Source organism: Plectropomus leopardus, chromosome 3 (assembly GCF_008729295.1).
Source record: "Plectropomus leopardus isolate mb chromosome 3, YSFRI_Pleo_2.0, whole genome shotgun sequence".
Lineage (NCBI taxonomy): Eukaryota > Metazoa > Chordata > Actinopteri > Perciformes > Serranidae > Plectropomus > Plectropomus leopardus.
In genome coordinates this window covers 9,782,250-9,802,690 of record NC_056465.1, presented here as the reverse complement: position 1 = coordinate 9,802,690, position 20,441 = coordinate 9,782,250, and the positions used below count along the sequence as shown (strand labels likewise).

Sequence of the window (20,441 nt, the reverse complement as noted above, 5' to 3'; positions counted from 1 at the left end):
TTACAGTGAGCTTTAAATCAGAGCCACATTAAATTCATTATTGTGTTAATAGGGTACACTTGTACGGTTGTCAAAAAAAGCAAAACAAATTTCTAAATTTAATCATTGAGGCTGTATCTATATATTATGCCCCAAACAGCATAATATTAAGTTGAATTAAGTGATTACTGCCTCACTAATACATGTTGGCATTTTCTGTTTTTTCTTTGACTTTTCTTCAAACTTGAAAAATTATCTGAGTTAGGACAATGTATACATTATATAATAAGTTCTCGACATAACTTGATAATATTTTAATAATGAATGTGATGGCCCCTGATGTCATCCTCCACCACCTGACTTACAATAGTGTACTGTATGCTGAAACCAACTTTGGCAGTGTCTGTTACAGGAAAACGTGTCAGGTGACATATCAATAGACACACACACTCACAGAGTGGTCCTGCTTCATTGACCCAAAACAGAGGAACACTTACACTTGACAAGGATAGCCCAGCTCTCTGACAATGACCTACTTTCATTTTACACAACTGTAAATTTAATCATCCACTATCTTTAGTCGGTTGGGGGGGGGTTCCTTTTTTTTGCTTCAGGGGTCGCCAAATAGGAACAGGTTGCAAATTGCTCATTTGTGCCAACAAATTTGTAGTGAAATTGTCAAGATTTAATATGAGCTAAATGAATTGTATATGCAGTTTAATTTGGTTCAACTAATGTTGTTCTTTGTGGGGAATATCAAAATAATGGAAATAAATAATAATAAATATGAGCTATTATTTGTGAATTTCTAATGTATAAAGTGTCAGCAAATTAACTTCCCTAACCCTAAACCCCCATATTTCTTAGGGGGTAAATTTAATCAGTAACTTGAGTACAATTAAAAATTGAAGTTAATAGATGCTTTAGTTATGTTTATTTTATTCACTGCAAACTAGCTTCAAACTAGCTTCACTGGAGATAAATTAGGCTATTTTGGAATTTATGAATTTAATGTTAATTTCATTTATATTGAAAGAAAAAATAATGTAACACATATATATAGGTATTTTGATTTATTTATTTATTTGTAATTAATTCAAGGAAAGCAATAGAGAAGTTTTGTTTGTAGTATTTGGTACGAGGTTTTTTGCTGCTTTAACTGATCAATAGAGAGAACTTTTAAGTAAACGCTCAAGAAAATAATATTATTGCAACTAAAAATCAAGTGTTATAACTTTGGATGCTTTGTTTTTCGTACGCGCATGCGTAAACCTCCGCTCCTCCACCCGCACAGGATCCCACTGTTGTTATGACGACGGCGCTTACAGGAAAGTCAAAACTCAAATCTGACCACTGACAGCTAAAGTTTTCTTCTCTCGTAACTCCTGTAACGTTAACTTTAAAATAACTGTCATTGCGCTCAATGGATTCAGGTGAATTATGTTTAGAGAGGATACGCCCCGGATAAAATGCTGTCGACCTGCAAAGGTGTTGCGGCAGACCCTCCAGAGAGTGGAGGTGCAGAGCCGGGTGCAGAGCCGGGGCCAGAGAGACACTGCGGCGGCCTCAGAGGAGCTCAAAGCGGGGAAGAGAGGCGACAAGGCCTCGGTGTACAGGGGTGGCCCGACGGAGCCAGATACGAGGGAGAGTTTGTGAACGGGTTCAAACACGGCAAAGGGAGGTACACGTGGAAAAATGGAGAGGTAATGTGAAATTAACATAACGAATCAGGCTATGACACAACAAGAGCATTTTTCCTTAGTTTTGGTTAGCTAAGGCTAGCTAGGAATTAAGCGATAGCTTTGCAAAAATAGTTAGTGTTGGTATTTTGTCATAGTATTTTGTGTGTGAACGTCAGATATATGTAACATAAACACAACGACATTTTGTTACTTTCTCCTGTCAGTTTTCCCTGAAGTTAAACAAAGCAAGTCACTATTTAACATCCCAATCTGCTCCATTTTGTAGTTCTATGAGGGCTCTTTCTACAAAGACTACAGGCATGGAGATGGAGTTTACTGCTGGCCAACAGGTCACAAGTTCACAGGCAAGTTCTACCTCAACAGAAAGGAAGGGTACGGACAGCAACTGTTCTCTGACGGTGCTGTATTTCAGGTAAACTGGATGGATGCCAGGCATATGGATAGTTTTGTTTTTTTTAGTTTTTAAATATCATAAAATATTCAAAGACCTCTCACTTCCACTCAGGGTTTGTACCACGCTGATCAGAGGTTCGGTCCAGGTGTGTTTACTTATCCAGATGGGCGTAAGGATGTGGGTCTGTGGCTCGGGGAGCGCCTGCTTAGGCTCTGTACCTCTGTAAAAGAGGGCTTCAGCCTTAAGAACTTTCCTGAATATGCTGCCTACATGGAGCCTGATGCCACCACAGACTACCTGACTCAGGTACGTGCTGACTGTTGTCTCACCCAGAGATGAATACATGTATTTGGTTTGAAATTATGATGTCTTGTATGTCTGTTGTCGTTTTTTTGAATATTGTCGAGCCCCAGCCTAAGTGTTTGACCCAGCCAAGAATATGTAAAACATAACTCCTAACCAAATTGCCCAAAACTACCTCTTTAAGACACTGGATCATTCTGTTTGGGTTTTTTTTTTAGCTTTACTGATTGATTTCCAGTAACCTCTATGCTGGAAAACACTGTACAAGCAAAACGATGTGCTAGGAAGTAGAACCTCTCTCTACATGTATACTGTACACAGGGTTCCCAGGGTCATGGAAAACCTGGAAAAGTAACTGAATATCACAAACACTTTTCCACGTCTGGAAAAGTCATGGAATTTTGTTTTTTATGAAGAAATTGTTACAGTAAACTTCCGTGGATAACCTTCGATGTCTTGTAATGTAACGACAAATTCATTTTCTGCAGCTGTCGAGGTGTCATAGCACTAATATGCCTTGATGTGTGACATTTTTTTAACATCATGTATGCTTCATTTACTCCTTGCAATTCATCTCTTTCTTTGTGTATGCCAGCTAGCTGAAATTATGTTTGAACAGAGGTTGCATATGATGTGTTTGCAAAATGATGGGAAAAGAGAGCCAGAATTTTTTTTTTAAGTTATGGGTCCTTGAAAAGTCACTGACAAGTTTTGAAATTTTGTCCCTAAATGTACATGTTCATGTATAAATGTGCAAAAAATTCTTAAATTACTTCTTGTCTCTTTTCTTCTGTCCAGCCTCCCACTGAAAGTGTACAGACAAGAGCCAGAACTGACTTTAAGGTAAAGTACTGCTACAATGAGCAACCATGTGACCTTTGTGACTTAACTCAAAACAGATCGATTAATTACCTATCCTCCTCAGGTGGCCATGAACAAAGATCTGCTGTCAGATGAGAGTTTTATCCTTCCCCCTGGCATGGAGAGTTACTCAACAGATGGGGACCACTTGCCGCTGCCCCCTGGCCGAAGAAAAGAGCTGGATCAACACTACTATGGTGAGCTGTGGGAGCCGGATGCTTGTCTGCACCAGGGCTATGAGCGAGACCCACTCTCCACTCTGCCCTTACAGGCCCGCATGCAGGCCCACATACACAAACACAGGTCAGACGCACATCAAAAAAGCATTGTTTGAAATGACATTTTGCTGGCCCCTCCTAATGTACAGGTATGTACAGTCTTATAAGTACACTGAAATTATATGTTTACTAATAGTGTGTGTGTGTGTGTGTGTGTGTGTGTGTTTGTGTTTGTTTGTATGTCTCAGACTACAGGCTGAAAATGTGAGCTGGGACGTGGCAGCTGTTCTCTCTCTGGACAGGGAGAGTTTTGGTCCCAAAGGGCCTTTGGAAGTCAGTTCAGAACTGTTGATCCAGCACGCCTCCCGAGGGGAACTGCAGGCCGTGTCACTGACCCTCCAGACCGGTTTGGTCCACCCTGATGTCACAGATTCACAGGGATACACTGCGCTGATCGCTGCCACAGTAACACATTATTACCCTTTATTTGCCTGTTCTTTGTTGATGCAGTTGTTTACTCATTTGCTTTTTGATTGTTATTGAAACCTGCACTGAAAATATTAATATAATGAAAAGGAAATTAACAATTACAGTAAACACTTCTGACAAAATAAAGAAAGGTAACATTTGAAGATTTATTCTTTGGTTTTAGTTTCATGTTTGTTCCTCTGACTGTTTCCTTTTGCTTCTTGTGCCTGTCAGATAAACTGCCATAATGATGTCATCCAGCTGTTGTTGGATATGGGTGCCGATATCGACAAGTTGAATTGTGAAGGCATGTCAGCCCTGGCTTTGTGTCATGTCCTCTACTACCCTTTCCAGTCTCTGCACACCACTTTGACTGAATCACCTGCAAAAACTCAAGTAAGATTCTGCCTAATGTAGTTTCTCTCTATCTTTGCTCATCACCACTTTGTGTGAAACTGTGTTTGGTGCAGGCAATTCAAGAAAAAAAACTTGCACTTTAATATGTCATCAGGCTTTGAAATCTACATCTCCATGTGGGAACAGTCCCCAGATCAGCCAAGTGGACTTCACTACGGACACACCCAGGTTAAACAATAGACTTCAGACCACTAACACAACCCAAAGCAACCACACCAACCAGAGTAGCCTCTCTGACCGGTAGGACTGTAGCTGATCAACTCTTACACAAATGAATCAGGAGAAACTGTTTATATTCTGTATTTTGTTATGCACGCTGATGTTTCCCACCTTTACAAATTGTGACAAAGCTAATTCACTGGAAATTATCTTGGAAATGTCATTCATAGATTTATTACTCCCTATTAATTTAACCCTTTGAAACCTGAGCAAATTTGCTTGCTTTCTTTCAAAAACATGGGAAGAAGGTTATTAGCAACGAAAAAAGAAATAACACAAAAATTAGCAAGAAATTAGTAAAAAGTGCAAAGTACAAGAAAATTACCTGAAGGTTAGTTAAAAAGAAAAAAGAAAAAAAGACAAAAGAAAACAAGTTTATAAAAACAAAGCTATCCAGACTAGGAAGAAGTGCTTAAAATATAAAACATAATTTTAGATATGTGATTATGATGATAATAAAAAAGTTGTTTTTCCATAGCTTTTTTCCCATAGATATTTTTCCCTACCTTTTTTAAAAAATATATTTTCTAAGTCTACTTATTTCTTGCAATTTGAGAAACATTTCTTACCAGGTTGCTCATTGCCTTTTTTCAAGTTCCTTAAAGAAGTTGCAGCAATATGCTCAGGGTTTAAAGGTTAAAATACTTGTGAAAAGCATCTGAAAGCAGCACAAGAAAAGTGATCTTTCTCTAGGGTTTAAAGGGTTAAGTTCCCTGTTTGTTTTATTGTTTTCAGGGCAGCATCAGAGCTAACAGAGCACATCCTGCATCACAGCAGTAAAGTGTCTAATAACAGTGAGCTCATCTCTGAGCGCTGGCCTGGGACCCCTGTGGACACCGGGCACCCACAGGAGGAGGAGAGAAAAGATCCAGTGGAAGAAAGAGAAGAAAGGGAGTACAAGGAGAAAGAGAGAGAAGAAAGGATCAGAAGGGAGGATGAGAATGAAAGCAAAGAGAAGGGAAGGGAGACTGAGATCAGGTGTGATCAAATTTGGGAAAACGGAGAAAGTGAGGTCGAAAGAGAATTGAAGAAAAGCGGGGAAGATGCTGAGCTTGGTGAGAGGAGAGAAACAGAGTTAAGAAGAGAGAATATGGAGCTTAGCGAGGAAGATGTGGAGAAAAAAACAAGAAATATTCCCAAAGAGGATGTTACAGAGAGAGAGGAAAGAGGAAGAGAGGATGTGCCTGGTGTGGAGCGCTCCCTTCAGGTGTTGGACGGTCACATTGCACTGGGCAGCGTGCAGTGGAGGGAATGTCGAGCTAAAGCAGCAGGAAGAGTTCAGGTACAAAGCACAGAGATCCTATCTGATAATTGCTTTGATAACTTGGTATATGTCTGAACACACTGTTGTCTTCTCAACTCTCTGTCTGGCAGCAGGGTAAAGACCAAGAACTGACCCAAAAAACGACCTTTGACTCGGCCTGCTCCGTCAGCAGCTATGACATCCATGTCACAGAGGAAGCCATGCAGCGCTCCGCAGAAGCGCTGAGTCGCACCGGGATCCCTCAGCGCTCTGACACGCAGGAGACCGTACGCAAAATGGCTGCGATGAAAACTGAGTCAGTCCTGTTTCCTTCTCTTTCCCTTTGCTATGTGTTAGGCTCTGATGACACTGATTTTTTTTTTGCACTGACCAGACACCGTGTTCGTTTGAACACCTTGAAGCTGCTACTGGAACGAGGAGCTGACCCCAACGCATCCAGGGTGCCCATGCCTGTTCTCTTTTTAGCCATTATGGCGGCTGATGCTGAGGCGGTCAGGAGGCTGCTGCTGTGTGGAGCTCGCACTGACATTCCCCTTCCACCCGAGGTAGGAAATATGTCGAGCTACAGAGAAAACCAGAGTGAAATTTCATCACTCAAACAAAAATCTATAAACACGCACCCGTCTTTTTAAACTATGAAATTGCCCTCCACCTCTTACCTTTTTGGTAGAGGAAAGGCCTGTATCCCCTGCATGTAGCTGCAGCACTGCCAGGTCCAGCAGGTCCCCAGATCACAGAGTTGTTGCTCCACGCTATCACTGACCCAGATGCACAGGCTTGTGACCAGAACGACATCTATGAACCGGATAAGGTATGTTTTTTTGATTTAAAGGTACAATTCACACAGAATAAAAAAAAAAAAAGATTTTCCTCTTACCCATGGCACTATTTATCCATCTAGATTGATTTGGTGTCAGTTGCTGAGTGTTGGAGATATTGACCATTGATATCTGCCGTCGTTCAAATGTAATTGGATGAGATAGCACTCAGCTTGTGGTGCTCAGAGTGCCAAAAATTTGCTTGAAAAAACTCAACAGCAATGCCTCTTTCTAGAAATCATGACCTGGTTACCACAGATCTTGTTACGAGCAGTTTCGTGTGGGAACTGTTTTCTTTCTACTGAACTACACCTGCCAACTGCGTCACAGCGCAGAAGGAAGCACGCGTCTACTGCCAGCATAGCACATAGCACAACTGAGCTAGTTAACATTACAGACCTGATGAAGAGGACACCGTTAATGTTTACATCCTGCGCTCCCTAAAGCTTTTTGTCCATTCATAGATGCATGCTTCCTAACTTTGGCCTCTCTAACACTTTGCAACTCCAACCAAAACAATCTAGATTTATAAATAGCACTACAGGTAACAGGGGAAATATGGATTTTTGATGAACTGTCCCTTTAAGCGTTTTTTAAGTCCTTAAAAGTAATTGCTAAGGTGATTTTTGGTCAGATTTTCATGAAGGCCCAGAAACCCCTCAGCACCAATGAGAGCCCACACCTCAAAGACGGAGGTCGAACAGCTCTGCATGTGGCCTGCCAGAGAGACAGTGACTACAGGGTCAGTACATACTGCACATGCACATGCCCACACCCATGTGTAGCACACAGTCACGGATGAAACATCATGCTATTGATTGTTCAGATTTGTGGCATGTTGCACACTTAAGTGATCGTGTTGATTATGTTTCCCCAGTGTTTTATGATGACAAAGGACACATTGGCACTAACAAAACTACACACAGAGCTCAAACAGTTTGTTGTATTTATTTTATTACTTTGAGTGTTTCTAGAGAAATGTAAATCAGTAATCTGGCTAAGAATTAAGTTTGATATCTTTACAATTAATGTAAAACTTTGCATGTCTGTTGCCTTTCCAAAAACTGAACAACTGCAGAATATTTATTTCAAGCAGAAAATCGTACATATTATGAGGCTTGCTCACAATATTACATTCCATTTAAAGGTCCTGTATTTAAATTTTTTTTTTTTTTTTTTTGTAGAATGCCAGCAAGGTGGTAGCCCTCCTGCTGTCCCACAGAGCCAGCATGGACCTCCTCTGGAGTGGACACTCGGCTCTCTCCCTGGCTATAGCGAGCGGGAATGACCTGGTAGACCACACACACACACCCCTACACTTTGACATATACACGCCAACAAAATCTTACTTTCTGCCTAAACCTGTTCCTTTTCTGTGCTCAGGCAGTGGAGGAGCTGTTGAAAGGAGGTGCAAATCCTAACATCCCTCTGGGCCGCAGGGTGGGCAGCGCCCTCTGTGCCCTCGCCAACATTAACTACCACTTAGGCGGCAACAGAGCTAAACTGGTAAGCACACACACAGACAGCACTGGCATGGTATAGATGATAATGATTGACAGATAGGTATTCATCCTAAAAGCATACAGTAGACAGACATGTCAAGGAAGTTTTTCAGCACATTCAGTCAATTTATTTCACTGCAAAAATGGCCTGTCAAATTTAAGGCCAAAAACCCTAGATTTAAGCATACTTGCACTTAAAAGAAGCAAATTTGGCTGCCAGTGCAGTGAGCAAATTTTGCTTGTTAAGATGTCTTAAAACCAGTAAAACTGTGTGACTCTCATTATAGCCCATAAAATCTTGAAATAAGATCAAAAACACTAATTTCAAGCAATTTATTTAAGCCTAGTTGGACATACTAGTGCTTAAAATAAGGTTTCTATAGACCTGAAGTGGATGTTTCCAGACTTGTCTCCTGTATCTAGTTAAAAATAACTCAGAAAAAGACAAAGATGCTTAACAAGACCAGGCAAGTGATATTTACTTGAATTAAGTCAAATGATCTTTCCTAGTCAGCACTAGATAATCCATTTATACTAAAACAAGACTAACTAGATTTTTTAATCTAAATATAAGATTATTACACTTGGTTAGATCGGCAGTTTTTGCAGTGTTTGCAGCTGACTTTTTACAAAGTCATTCATCAGGCATTTCTAAATTTCCAAAATGAAGCTGCCTAATAACGTGACCTTGTTGGTAAGGTTCAAGGTTTTTGCTTATCCCTGCTCTTCTCTTGGGTGAAATCAGGTGTGAAAAGATTATTTTTTACTGAGAGTGTGAAACCTTTAGATCCAAATTAATTTCTTTTCATTTGTTACATCTCAAAACAACACAGGTAACTGTGTTTTTTTGGTGGTCTCAAATGTGGTATATTTGATTTCATTCCAAAAAACATATCTTAAATGGCTGTATCCCTCAATATCATGTTTTTCAAAATAGTAAGCAAAGAAACACATTTTTTAGTTTTTTTGTACTTCAGTAAAAAAACAATTGCTATGTTGAGTCATATAAAAATATAAGGTTGCATCAGTGGCGTAAGTTAGTTAAGATGGGCCTGAGTGCATGTTAGTTACTAGTAAGGAAGCCCCGCACATCACTGGCAACTATTTATTTAGAAAGAAAAGCAAAGGAATCTAATTTAGAGATCTCTTGTCTTTCATACAACTGCTTTTATTTTGAAAGGCACTACTGGTCGTCTGGCTGGCGTATCATGGTATCATTTGATCAATAAAGGATGACAACAGACAGCATCATCATCAATGTCACATATTACTTACAAAAATACATTAACAAAAAAATAAGAAACTGTTCATGTCATTGAATTTTTTATAGTTTATTTATATTTTTGTACTCTATGCAGAATAATCGTATAGTTTTGTTATAGATGGTTAATGACAATTTAACGGGAAAAAAAAATTAAAAAAAACCCATGACAATTGATTTACCTTTTTGAGGGTGTATATAGCAGATGGCATCATTTAATATAGCCTGGCTTCTTTTTTGAACACAGACATATTTTCAAGGTGGCAGTCTTAATTACTTCTTCTCACCTAATTCATTGCTGGAGAGCCCAGTCTCACGACTGGACCCCCATCCCAAAGGTCCCAGTGCTACTGTGCTGCTCACACTGTTCATATTTACTCCCCTGGGTTGAATTGTGTGTATATGTGTGTGTGTTGTTGATGCAGTTGGACATGTTAGCTAAAGCTGGTGCCGACATCTTGATGCCAGTTACAGTGGGTGATGTTGTGGGAACCGCAGTCGACTATGCACACTTCTCTTTCAACCAGGTAAAACACCAACCGTAAAAACACTATCCATTTCAGCTGAATTCAGCCAAATACAAGAGCCTCGCAATAAATCATATTTTGTCACCATTATAAGGATTAGCTTTTGTTGAGACTATCAGAGAGTTATTGATTCACTTTGTGGTTCCTCTTGCAGCAACAAGTAGTATAGTTTTACTGGACGGCATTACATTGGCGTATTTTTCTGCATAATTTCATCTTAAAAGCTGTCTGTGTGTTAAACGTTGCCATCCAGGACTTGCGTATTGCCAACACCCCCTTCCACGCTCTGAACATGCGAGAGAGGGAAACATTCAAAACACGGCGCCAGCTGCTGAGCATGATGGGAGATCTGTTGAGACAGACAGCTCGTCAGAGGGAGAGAGAGAATTTAGAGAGAGATCAAAACATCACATGGAATGGTTAGTGTTTTTTCGCAGGAGAAAAAAAAGATCATCATTTTGTGTTTTTGAGTATGGCTGATCATCATAGTGTGTGTTTGTGTGTGTGCTGCATTTATGTAGCAGGTACCGGTAGCACAGAGAGGTACACAGGAGCAGGTGGCATTTCTTCAAACATGCTCCTCCCCAGCTGTGAAAAACACAGGTACATACATTCCTTTGTGAAAGGCACCTGCCTTTTGTCCTTTTTATCAAAATCTTTATTATTCTTATTCCATCTTTCGTATGTTTCTCATAAGTTACACGCTGAATTTTCCTCAATGTTAATATGATCAAATTGAAAGCTCTTTCAAATTTTCAATAGTTGCAGTGAAATAAAAAAAAATCTTATTATCTTTAATCTACTGCACTACAGAATTCTTCTATTCTTCATACTTTTATCTACAGACTTTGTAAAAGTAACAAGTCGCAAATTAATTATACTTCTCTTGTCAGTTTTGATAGGCTTAAACTATGGACGTGAAATTGTTGTGCTTTGTTATGGACATTTATGCTTGAATTCAACTTTTTATGCTTTTAGAGTATAAAGCATTTCGTCTTTCAGCCTTTTCAGTTCATTTCAACTTTCACCTTTAACAGGATCACAATTGAGCTTGAAGCTTTTGTGGCAGTGTCTTTTAGCTTTTAGCTTCTTTTAGTAATGTATTCAGCTTTCAGTTCTACCAGAATTTAATATCTTTTTGGAATTTCGGCAGTTCTTTTGAATCATTTTCAGCTTTCACACACGTTCTGCTGGAACTGCATTTTCTAGTTTAAACTTGTGCCTTGACCAAGTTCAAATAAAAATTAAATCCAAGAGTTCAGCGGCAAAATAGTAAAACTTTCAGGAGCCTTTTTCCAACTCTTCACGTGTGACTCTTTTCTCAGGAAACCAGAGTTTAAGTTCTGCTATCACTGCGGCCGCTCTGTGTCCGTGAAGCTCACTGCTTGTAGCCGCTGCCACAAGGTCTTCTACTGCTCCAGGACCTGCAAGCTCAAAGCGTGGGATGAAAGACACAAAGAGGAGTGTATCCGTGTGTCAGGTGGGAATCTGAGCCTCTCACTCCAACAGTTACAACCCAGCAAGCCCAAACAGCACCAGGCCCCGAACCCTTACCCAGGGGCCCCGAAGCTCAGACCAGAAAAAAATATCACTAAATAAGCTTTTAATAAAATGAAAATGTGTAACTTTGTCAGTGTTTTGAATCGGTGATATCTTTAGTATAGCATTTGGATATAATGATGTATAATATCTGGGAAATACTTCGTTTTATCTTTGAATGAACAGGGCTTGTAAATATATTGTCTGTCTGTCTTTCTCAATCTAGCATCTGCTGATGGCATCCAGAAGAGTGTTGTGTTTAAATCCGCAAGAGGCCCCAGACACTTGCCTGCCATGTTGAAATCCAAAACAGTCCCCAGGCCCTTGAGTGTCAAGTTGAAATCCCAAAAAGTCCCCAAGCCCTTGAGCATGGCAGAGAAGGTCTTTGAGAGCCAAGTCAACCTGAAGGAAAACTACAGCTGCAACTGATGGATACTAACATTTCACGTACTGAATAACAGCTTGAGTATTTTACTACCTAACATTTCAATGCTCTTCTGTACATTTATTTCTGAATCTAAGTCTTTAATTTACATTTTTATTTGGATAGTGATGCCAATATTTTGAGCCAAAATCATTTCTCTTTGGAATATTTATACCTGTAGATTTGCAAACTGTTTTAATCATGAAATACTAGTGTAATTATGCAATATTAACAGCACTGAATGGCTGCATTTACAAATTCACAAAATGAGTGGAAATCAGTACCAGCTTTTGGTATACAACTTATTTTGTATCTGCATGTTCTGTCTAAAGCTTTCACTGTTATTGACTTTATTTCCATTATATCCCTATGTATATCCTTTAATGTTCTGCTCAGCTGCTTGGTAGAGCACATTTTGAGTCACTATATATTAATGAAAAATGTGTAGAACTCAACTATATTGAGTTTTCTCCACCATTCAGTTTATCTGTAATGCTAAAAAAATATCCACAAGATGTCGATGTGCCTTTAAATAGTATGAGTTTCAGTTTGCCTCCAACACAAAGCTAGTAACAAAAAAGTCACTCCAGACATGAGGGCCTTGTGTGGTGGGATTTTCAAAGGTAGGCATATTTGTTATATTTTTAAGGGTCTGACTTAACAGATTTATGTAACTCTATACAAAAAAATAGAAAAAACTTCTATGGGTCAAATAATTATATATAAAAAGTATATATATATGCCTACATGCTTTTGTACATATGAATTGGAGTTTTTCTTTAACGTCTAAACCCATGCTCAACGAAATGGTTAATTTGTCCCATTATGGTTAAGGTAGTAGAGCTAAACTAGAATTCAAGATCATTCATTATATATATATATATATATATATATATATATTACCATTTATATAACGTTTAAAAATGGATACATTTTCACATTAATATCATTTATTTAATGTTATTCCATTATATATTTGATGGAAAAATAAACATGTTTTCAAACTACTAGAAAAAGTAAGTTTTTTAGAAAAAGTACATGGAATACTATCACTGATAAATGAAATGATATATGTTGGCTTATTAGCATATCACAATAATAATAACAACAGTAAGCTACATGGATTTTAATTTTCTTTTTATTAATTTTTTTTACCTTCATATTACACAAATACTACAATGGGACATCTGAACCGTTTTGTTAGAGTCCATTTTAAAAAACGGGTCTGTTTAAAAAAAACATTTTTATTTTTAGAAAATAAAAAAAAAATAGTACGCATTTCTTTTTTCATTGCTTCATTCTTGTGTTGGTGTGTTTAACATGATTACCATAGCTAATATTGACCTGTCTTGTACAGTCAACGGCAGCAGGGTGAGGTTACTGCTGAGTCCTGCGCTTTGCATCATTCACCGATGAGTCAGACAGAGGGACGGGCAACTGTGGACTGGCAGCAAGTAGGCACACACGCAGTAAACAGCGAGGATTCACCCAGCATTTTTACATTTACAGTGAAGAATATTGATAACTGTTGACAGAAACTAGGCCGCCGAAACAACTGCAACTCCAGACGTCTACTTCCTGCACTCACGCTGAGTTTGTCGGGACGCTGTTGGAGCTATGAACGCGGACAGAGAGGAGCAGGAAGACGAACTGCTCGCGCTCCACAGTATCTTTGATTCGGAGGAGTTCGTGCGGGATGAGTCGAAGTTTGCCGGAGAAATCCGAGTGTGTTTCGAGCTGCCTGCGGGCTTTACAGTGACTCTGAAAGAGGGTAAACGAGCCGGTTAGAGAGCTATTATGTTGATGACATGAACAGAAGCGTGTGGATTAAATCAGCAGTTTACTTTGAATGGGAATGTTAGTGAGACACATTGTCTTGTGAACAAAATTAGACTTTTAGGGCAATTTTATGTAACATTTATTGCTATATATTATTTTATAATAATATATGTTACAATATTGAGTAAAACAATAACAGGAAACCAGGGATGTTTCCTCAGGTGTTAACTATGTGTAATGTACTTTGGTCATGTTTGTTTTGTCGTTGTTCGTCTTGTTTTTTTCCTAAGGTGAAACGCTAAGGCAGTACGAGATAGCCTCCCTTCCTCCTTTGCTTCTGACCTTTGAACTCCCGGAGGACTACCCATCCACCTCCCCTCCGTCGTTCACCGTCACGTGCAGCTGGCTGACACACGCACAGGTAATCAGTAGAGCAGGGTTCCCGCGGATCCTTAAAAAGTCTTAAAAGGCCTTAACTTCATTAATCTGGCAAGGCCTTAATTGGTGTTAAAATGTCTTAAATCAGTCTTTCAAAAGTCTTAAAAATGTTGAGATATAAAGGATTTTATGTATCATTTCTTTCCTGACATTGCATTGTGTAATCTCAAAATCATTGATAATATCTATATTTTAAATATTTTTTTCTAATTTGAAGTAAGGCAGATAGAGATTGAGGAATCAGCAGTCCTTAGAAACATTTACCACATCTGATTAATGGAAAAATGAACTAACTTTTTTTCAAGACAAACCAATAAACACATAATATGCCCTTTGTCTTCCAGGTGTTCTTTAGAAAGTTTAAACTTTTTTCAGCATTTGTAGTAGATCATATAACTCAACCAAAAAAATAGTGTTTTATGTTGAAGTAAACCAAATAAGTTATCAATGTTGGTTACCCCCCCCCCCCCCCAAAAAAGTCACCTTGAGCTGTAGGAACCCTGGTAGAGGCCATGTGGGTCAAGTCAAATATTATTGGTCACATTTACAACCAGGTCACAAATGCAGAGATGAGTGCAGATTGCACAGTATCAGTAAAGGTTACATCAGTCTGTTTTCACTCACTTTTCTCAGCTCTCTGCACTGAGTGCTCAGCTCACTGATCTCTACGAGGCCAGCGGAGGCACTGTGGTGCTCTTCTCCTGGGTACAGTTTCTTAAAGAAGATGCACTCGGGTTCCTGGACATCAGTTCTCTGCTGGAGCTCCCCTCTGATGAATACAGCACAAAGTGTGATCAACACTCAAAGCCAGGACACACAGATAGTTGCAATGTCTCGGATCCATGTAAACCAGACCTCTCTGCACCAGCTTTAGAAGTTGAACATCTGATAGCGACTCTTGAGGATGACCTAGATCCATCAAGAACCTCAGACTCTCAGGAAGCCGTAGCATTGACCCAAAACACCTCTAATGATTCTAACCGTACTGCACAAGCCTCAGATCATCTGGGGGAGGCTGAAGAGACCCTCCAAAAGTCAGAGACTAAAGCTGACTACCAGATTGATCTGTCTTCAGCAGCAAGCAAATCGAAGAGTCTTCTATTTTCTCAGTCAGATCAAAGTGGCCGGAAAGATTTCTCAAATGAAGGAAATGATTCAGCTCCGTTATTACTTCCCTCCAGCTCCTCAGACCCTCTGGATCAAAGTGAACTAGGAGCTGCTTCTCTGCCAACCCATCCCAGAGAATCCCCTCAGAATGAAGACCACACTCTCTCTGGTCTCTCCCTAACTCCGTCACAAACTCTCCTGTCCCAGATCTTGATCTATAATGAGGCCCAGAAACAGAAAGCGTTTGCCGCCACGGTGTTTGACTGTGGCGTGTGTTTTACGGGCTGTCTCGGTTCAGACTGTGTGCAGTTGCCTGAGTGCCGCCACATCTTCTGCCAGACCTGTCTCGCAGAATTCTGCAAGCTCCAGATAACAGAGGGGAATGTCAGGGGTGTCACCTGTCCTGAGGCAGACTGCACTGCCACCCCTACACCTGCACAGGTACAATCCTGTCTGTTGTCTCTGCTAACAGCTTCTTTCTGAAGCACTTTTTTGTGTGTTTTTAGGCTTGAGAATGTAGAGCTGTGCTGAAAGAAGTAAAGAGACAAACTATGTAATGGAGATACTTTTTTTTAACATTACTTTGGCATATCTGACTTGCTATGTGTAAAGAGATTCACTAGTACCAAAATATCTGCAATATATGTCGGCCATTATATTGATACATCTCATCAAAACACACTAGTGTTTATTAGCTAAAAGGAATAACTTGCATTTATTGAGATTAACTCCCTGACACACTTTGTCTCTTTGTGGCCTGTTGGAAAGGTGAGGCGTCTGGTTGGTGAGGAGCTGTTCAGCCGCTATGATCGTCTTTTGCTGCAGTCGACTCTGGACAGCATGGCTGGTGGGTTCCCCTTATATCCTTGTTAAACTGAGAATATATCCTAAGCCTTTATACATTGGAGTGACCAGAGTTAAGGATATAGTACTTCCTCTGGGGAAGTCAAACACTATAACAGAATGCTTTTCATTGGTAACTACTTAGCAGTGTATTAAAATGTGTTTTTTGAATTGTTTAATTCTAAGCATGTGATGCTCAGCTGCTATTCTCAAGCAAATAAAACTAATTAAATACAGAAAGAACATTTTTAGCTACCTTTTGTTGATGAAAATAAGAGGAGTCTCTGTGCACATCTCTACTTTTCCTTCTTCCTTGTAGATGTGGTGTACTGTCCTCGGCGTTCCTGCGGTTCGGCCGTAATTCGGGATAAGTCCAGCAATGCAGCATTGTGCTTTGTGTGCAGCTTTGCCTTCTGTGTCACCTGCAGGAAGACCTACCATGGTACAGACTGTCAGGGAAAGAAGAACACAAAACTACTGGAAGCACAGCAAGGCAATGCAGACCTGCCACAGACAAAAGGTACACAAGCATGTGTGTCTGTTTGTTTCTGTAAATTTACAATCAGGATTTTTTTTTTTTTTTTTTTGGAGGCAGACTTGATTTTAAGTCCCCTATCAATGTCACAATCCATTTTTGCAGAAATGTATCAGCAGTTTTGGAGGATTAAAGCTACTCTTAAGTAGAGCTGAAATGATTCGTCAAATAATTGATTAGTCGATCACCAGCAACTATTTTGATCATCCTTTTAGTCATTTCCTAAGTAAAAACTGCTTTTTCCTCATCTTTTGTGATTATGTATTTAATATATTTGGGTTTTGGACTGTTGGTCCTACAGATCAAAAAAAGTGTTGGGCATTTTTCACAGTTTTCTTACACCTTATTTGAGAAAAACAAATTAATAATTAATGGAGAAAGAAATGGCCTGATATAGGAGTAATATAAACAGTTGTTGCCAACTGTAGCCCGACACAGAAGAACTGTGTTGTGTGTGTATATTTTAAAATGACGAGATAGGATTAGCACTGCTTCTATGTCTGAAATTGTTGTGTGTTACTATTGACTTTAGCCTTAAATTTAAATTGTAAATCAGTTCATATGTGAGAGTATCAAAAACTGAAATTGTATTTTAAATTTAGATTTTCAATGCCTAAAACTGCTTTCCCTCCAAATTTTTTCTGAGTAGATAAACTTTTAAAGCATGCTGTTGCAGGAAAACTATGTTTTATGATTAGGAACTCTTCAAACCTGGGTGAACTATTGAATTAACAAATAACAGAACAACACTCTACTATTTTACTCTGGGCTTGGTAATATTTTTGCTAGCAGTAATCAGAGAGGAAACTTTGAAGCAGAGGAATGGCTGATGGATATTTTGTATCTACTAGATCAGTGATTTCCAACTGGTGGATTGTGGTCCATAAGTGCATCCATTATGAGTGGACTGCAGGTGACTTATTGACATGTCAAGTTTGGAAAAAAACACTTTATTTTAAAGTACAGACCTGCAGACTTTGTTGAGGGCCTTATTAATTTATGCCAGCCAGTTTGGCCTTTAGACATGCTGTGCCTTTGTAGCGTTGCTGCTCTTGAGGCAATAATATGCACTTTTTTGGTTGCAGTGCTATTTATTTGTAAAGTTTTAGGCAATCAAACTTTATTCTTGCAATGTGTTTCATTTAATTGTATTCTAAGCCCACATGTTGTTGACATTTCGAGAATTCAAATATGTGGTCTTTTATCTTAGGTGTAGACCTTGAACTAAGGGCTAAGGACAAATGTGGACCCAATGGCTGGACCACTGGGAACCACTGTACTATATGATGTATGGTTGCATTGTAACTTTCACTGACTCCTTTACTTACTCTGTATATATGGAGCTGGAGAGATGGTCTCAATACAGAAGAGAACAAATTTTTTTGGTTAACCTTTAGTTATAGTTGAAGGTTAATTTTTTTGTGGGGGCACTTGTGTCTGGCTTTGTATCTAAAGCAGTGATCTGTGTGTGTCAGAGGGGCTGAAGGCTCTGTGGGACGACTATGCCAGTGGCAGTAAGCAGAGGAGGCGCCTCCTGGAGAGCAGATACGGCCGCAGTACAATGCAGGGCACACTGGAAGACAGCCTGAGTGAAAACTGGATCATCACCAATAGCAAGAACTGTCCTCACTGCTTCTGCAGAATAGAGGTATTTAGTTTTTCACTTATTGGCACAATATATTATACAGTCTGTGATTAGCACACAAATATATGAAATCATTAGCACAAACAAATATGTGATTACAGACACATTTTTTTACAGTGTGAAGTTGTGACTGTTTTAGACCACCGTGGCTAACACATATGTTGTTGTGTTGTGTGTTACAGAAGAACAAAGGATGTAACATGATGACTTGCACTCAGTGTGGACAGCGGTTCTGCTGGGCCTGCCTCGCCAGACTGGGAACAGGTCGTATAGGCGATCATTTCACAAGCAATGGCTGCTCTCACTACGAATATTAACCAGCCTAGTGCTTCAGATGCCTTTACTACAAGCCACTGGCCACGTGCCATCAAGAGAGTGGAATATGCATAATGCTCTGGGTACAATGTTTTTAAATCTGTTTAAGTGCACTTAAAAGAGAGACACTTGATAATGCACATAAATGCTGACATTTGGGGAAAAAATGCAAACATGTTTAAAAAAAACTACAATAATGTGGAACATGTTGCCAAAACATTGTATTATTAACACAGTTTGAATCTGTCAATGCTGGGAGAAGTACTTCAGTAAAAGTAGCAATACCACAATGTATAAGTATACAATTATGTAAAATGGCCTATTTCAGGATAAAATGTATATAATTTTATTATAATGTGTAATGTCTAAGCATCACTTATGTGGCAGCTGCTAAAGGTGAAGCCGTTTTTTCTTCAACTTAATATTCATTTTGAGGTGAAGTTAATTTGAATTACATCATATACAGCAAGGGTAACTTAATCTACAGTATAATTCTAAATCATAACTTATTACTTGATTTATATTTTTTATAATAATCTGAATCTGCAAAGTAACTGATATCTGGTGTTGGCAAATAAATGTAGTAATCTTGGCTTCCAAAAGGTAGCAGGGTAGAAGTATTTAAAAAAAACATAATATGGAAATACTCATGTGAAGTTCAAGTACCTCAAAACCATAAAAATGTAACTGAGGAGCTCACCTAATAGAGTGGGCGCCCCATGTACAAAAGTTATGTCCTTGCTATCTTTCCTGCATGTCTTCCCCTCTTTCTCCTGCGTTCACAGTTCACCTGTCCTATCAGATAAAGGCAAAAAGCCCCCAAAAAATCTTTAAAAAACAAAACAAAGCAAAAAAAACATACTGACATCTGCACACAGTGAACAGTAAAGGCTAAATTTTCTTTTCCTTAAGGTGAAGTAATACAAAACTAAATATTTGTCTTAATATCACTCATTTCTTCTGTAGCTTTCCAGCCATTCACAAAATCACGCCATATGTCATACTCTGCCGTGACCACTAGAGGACGCTTAATAACAATACAAACTGCTTAAAAAGAGATTTTGGTGATACCAGGAAATGCACTTCTTATAAAAAAACATGCATAAGCATTCAGTGTTTAATAATCAAACAATGCATTAGTGAAAACTGTTATTTATTCAACATGAATATTTGTAGCTCTGGATGCAGAGATGAATGATTATGAGAGGAATAACCCAATGTGCCTTTTAATGGACAAAGTCAGATTCTTTATACCAAGGCATACTTCCCCCTCAGTTATTACGAGAGCTTTTACTGTTTTTTTTAATCTTTTTTAATGTAACAATTAGTTTATTTATTGATACATTTATTATTTTGTTTATGCAACGAGCAACTAGTTTAAAAAATGAAAAGGACATCATAATCCCTGCGGTGATGACCAGCAGTCCAAAACCCAAACATATTCTGTGAACTATCATATCAGACTAGATAAATATGATGAACTGAGTATCAAAATTGTTGCAATTAACTTCTCTAGTAATCACTTACTGATTAAGCAACTAATTGCTCCTATACCTAGCAAGTCACTTTTTAAACCTTTAACTTCCTGTAATGTCCTAATAATTGTACTTTCAAAGAGTACTTTATCTTAGAGCATTTAAGGAATACATGAGTTTTACTGTGCAATAACTTTACTCCTATAATGTTATTAAGCTATAAGAGAAAAGTCTATCTGTCTATCCATCCAAACTCCAAGTTGGACTGCAACCAGAGTGGCTTTATTAGTTAAAATTTTCTTACTTTTTCTTTTACGTTTCTTTTTCCCTTTTTTTATCAGCAAATGTCATCCATGTAAGTAGTGTCATGGTAGCTTTTTAGAACAGAAGCAAAAGTTAAATATTGC

General features: G+C 38.8%; 2 protein-coding genes across 5 annotated transcripts; both read left to right on the top strand.

Moving 5' to 3' along the window:
- Positions 1 to 1,296: 1,296 nt before the first annotated feature.
- ankmy1 (ankyrin repeat and MYND domain containing 1) lies at positions 1,297 to 12,033 on the top strand. 2 transcript variants are annotated; one of them, XM_042482182.1, is made up of 20 exons: positions 1,297 to 1,682; positions 1,948 to 2,094; positions 2,188 to 2,382; positions 3,178 to 3,222; positions 3,305 to 3,543; positions 3,707 to 3,923; positions 4,161 to 4,322; positions 4,438 to 4,511; positions 5,298 to 5,844; positions 5,940 to 6,121; positions 6,200 to 6,371; positions 6,497 to 6,637; positions 7,279 to 7,386; positions 7,829 to 7,936; positions 8,028 to 8,150; positions 9,833 to 9,934; positions 10,188 to 10,353; positions 10,456 to 10,537; positions 11,260 to 11,414; positions 11,700 to 12,033. In XM_042482182.1, exons 1-20 carry the CDS (start codon positions 1,449 to 1,451, stop codon positions 11,900 to 11,902), a joined length of 3,402 nt encoding a protein of 1,133 aa, XP_042338116.1. In that variant the 5' UTR covers positions 1,297 to 1,448; the 3' UTR covers positions 11,903 to 12,033. The 2 variants fall into 2 exon arrangements, with proteins under 2 accessions (XP_042338116.1, XP_042338110.1); XM_042482176.1 differs by having other exon boundaries at positions 5,937 to 6,121.
- Positions 12,034 to 13,334: 1,301 nt separating this feature from the next.
- Positions 13,335 to 20,112, top strand: LOC121939425 (E3 ubiquitin-protein ligase RNF14-like). Of its 3 annotated transcripts, none has more exons than XM_042482457.1 (7): positions 13,335 to 13,668; positions 13,967 to 14,097; positions 14,748 to 15,662; positions 15,990 to 16,068; positions 16,384 to 16,584; positions 18,075 to 18,247; positions 18,427 to 20,112. In XM_042482457.1, the coding sequence occupies exons 1-7, from the start codon at positions 13,515 to 13,517 to the stop codon at positions 18,559 to 18,561; spliced, it is 1,788 nt and encodes a 595-aa protein (XP_042338391.1). In that variant the 5' UTR covers positions 13,335 to 13,514; the 3' UTR covers positions 18,562 to 20,112. The 3 variants fall into 3 exon arrangements, with proteins under 3 accessions (XP_042338391.1, XP_042338385.1, XP_042338396.1); XM_042482451.1 differs by having other exon boundaries at positions 13,335 to 13,680; XM_042482462.1 differs by lacking the exon at positions 18,427 to 20,112 and having other exon boundaries at positions 13,335 to 13,680; positions 18,055 to 18,131.
- The last annotated feature ends 329 nt before the right edge of the window (positions 20,113 to 20,441 follow it).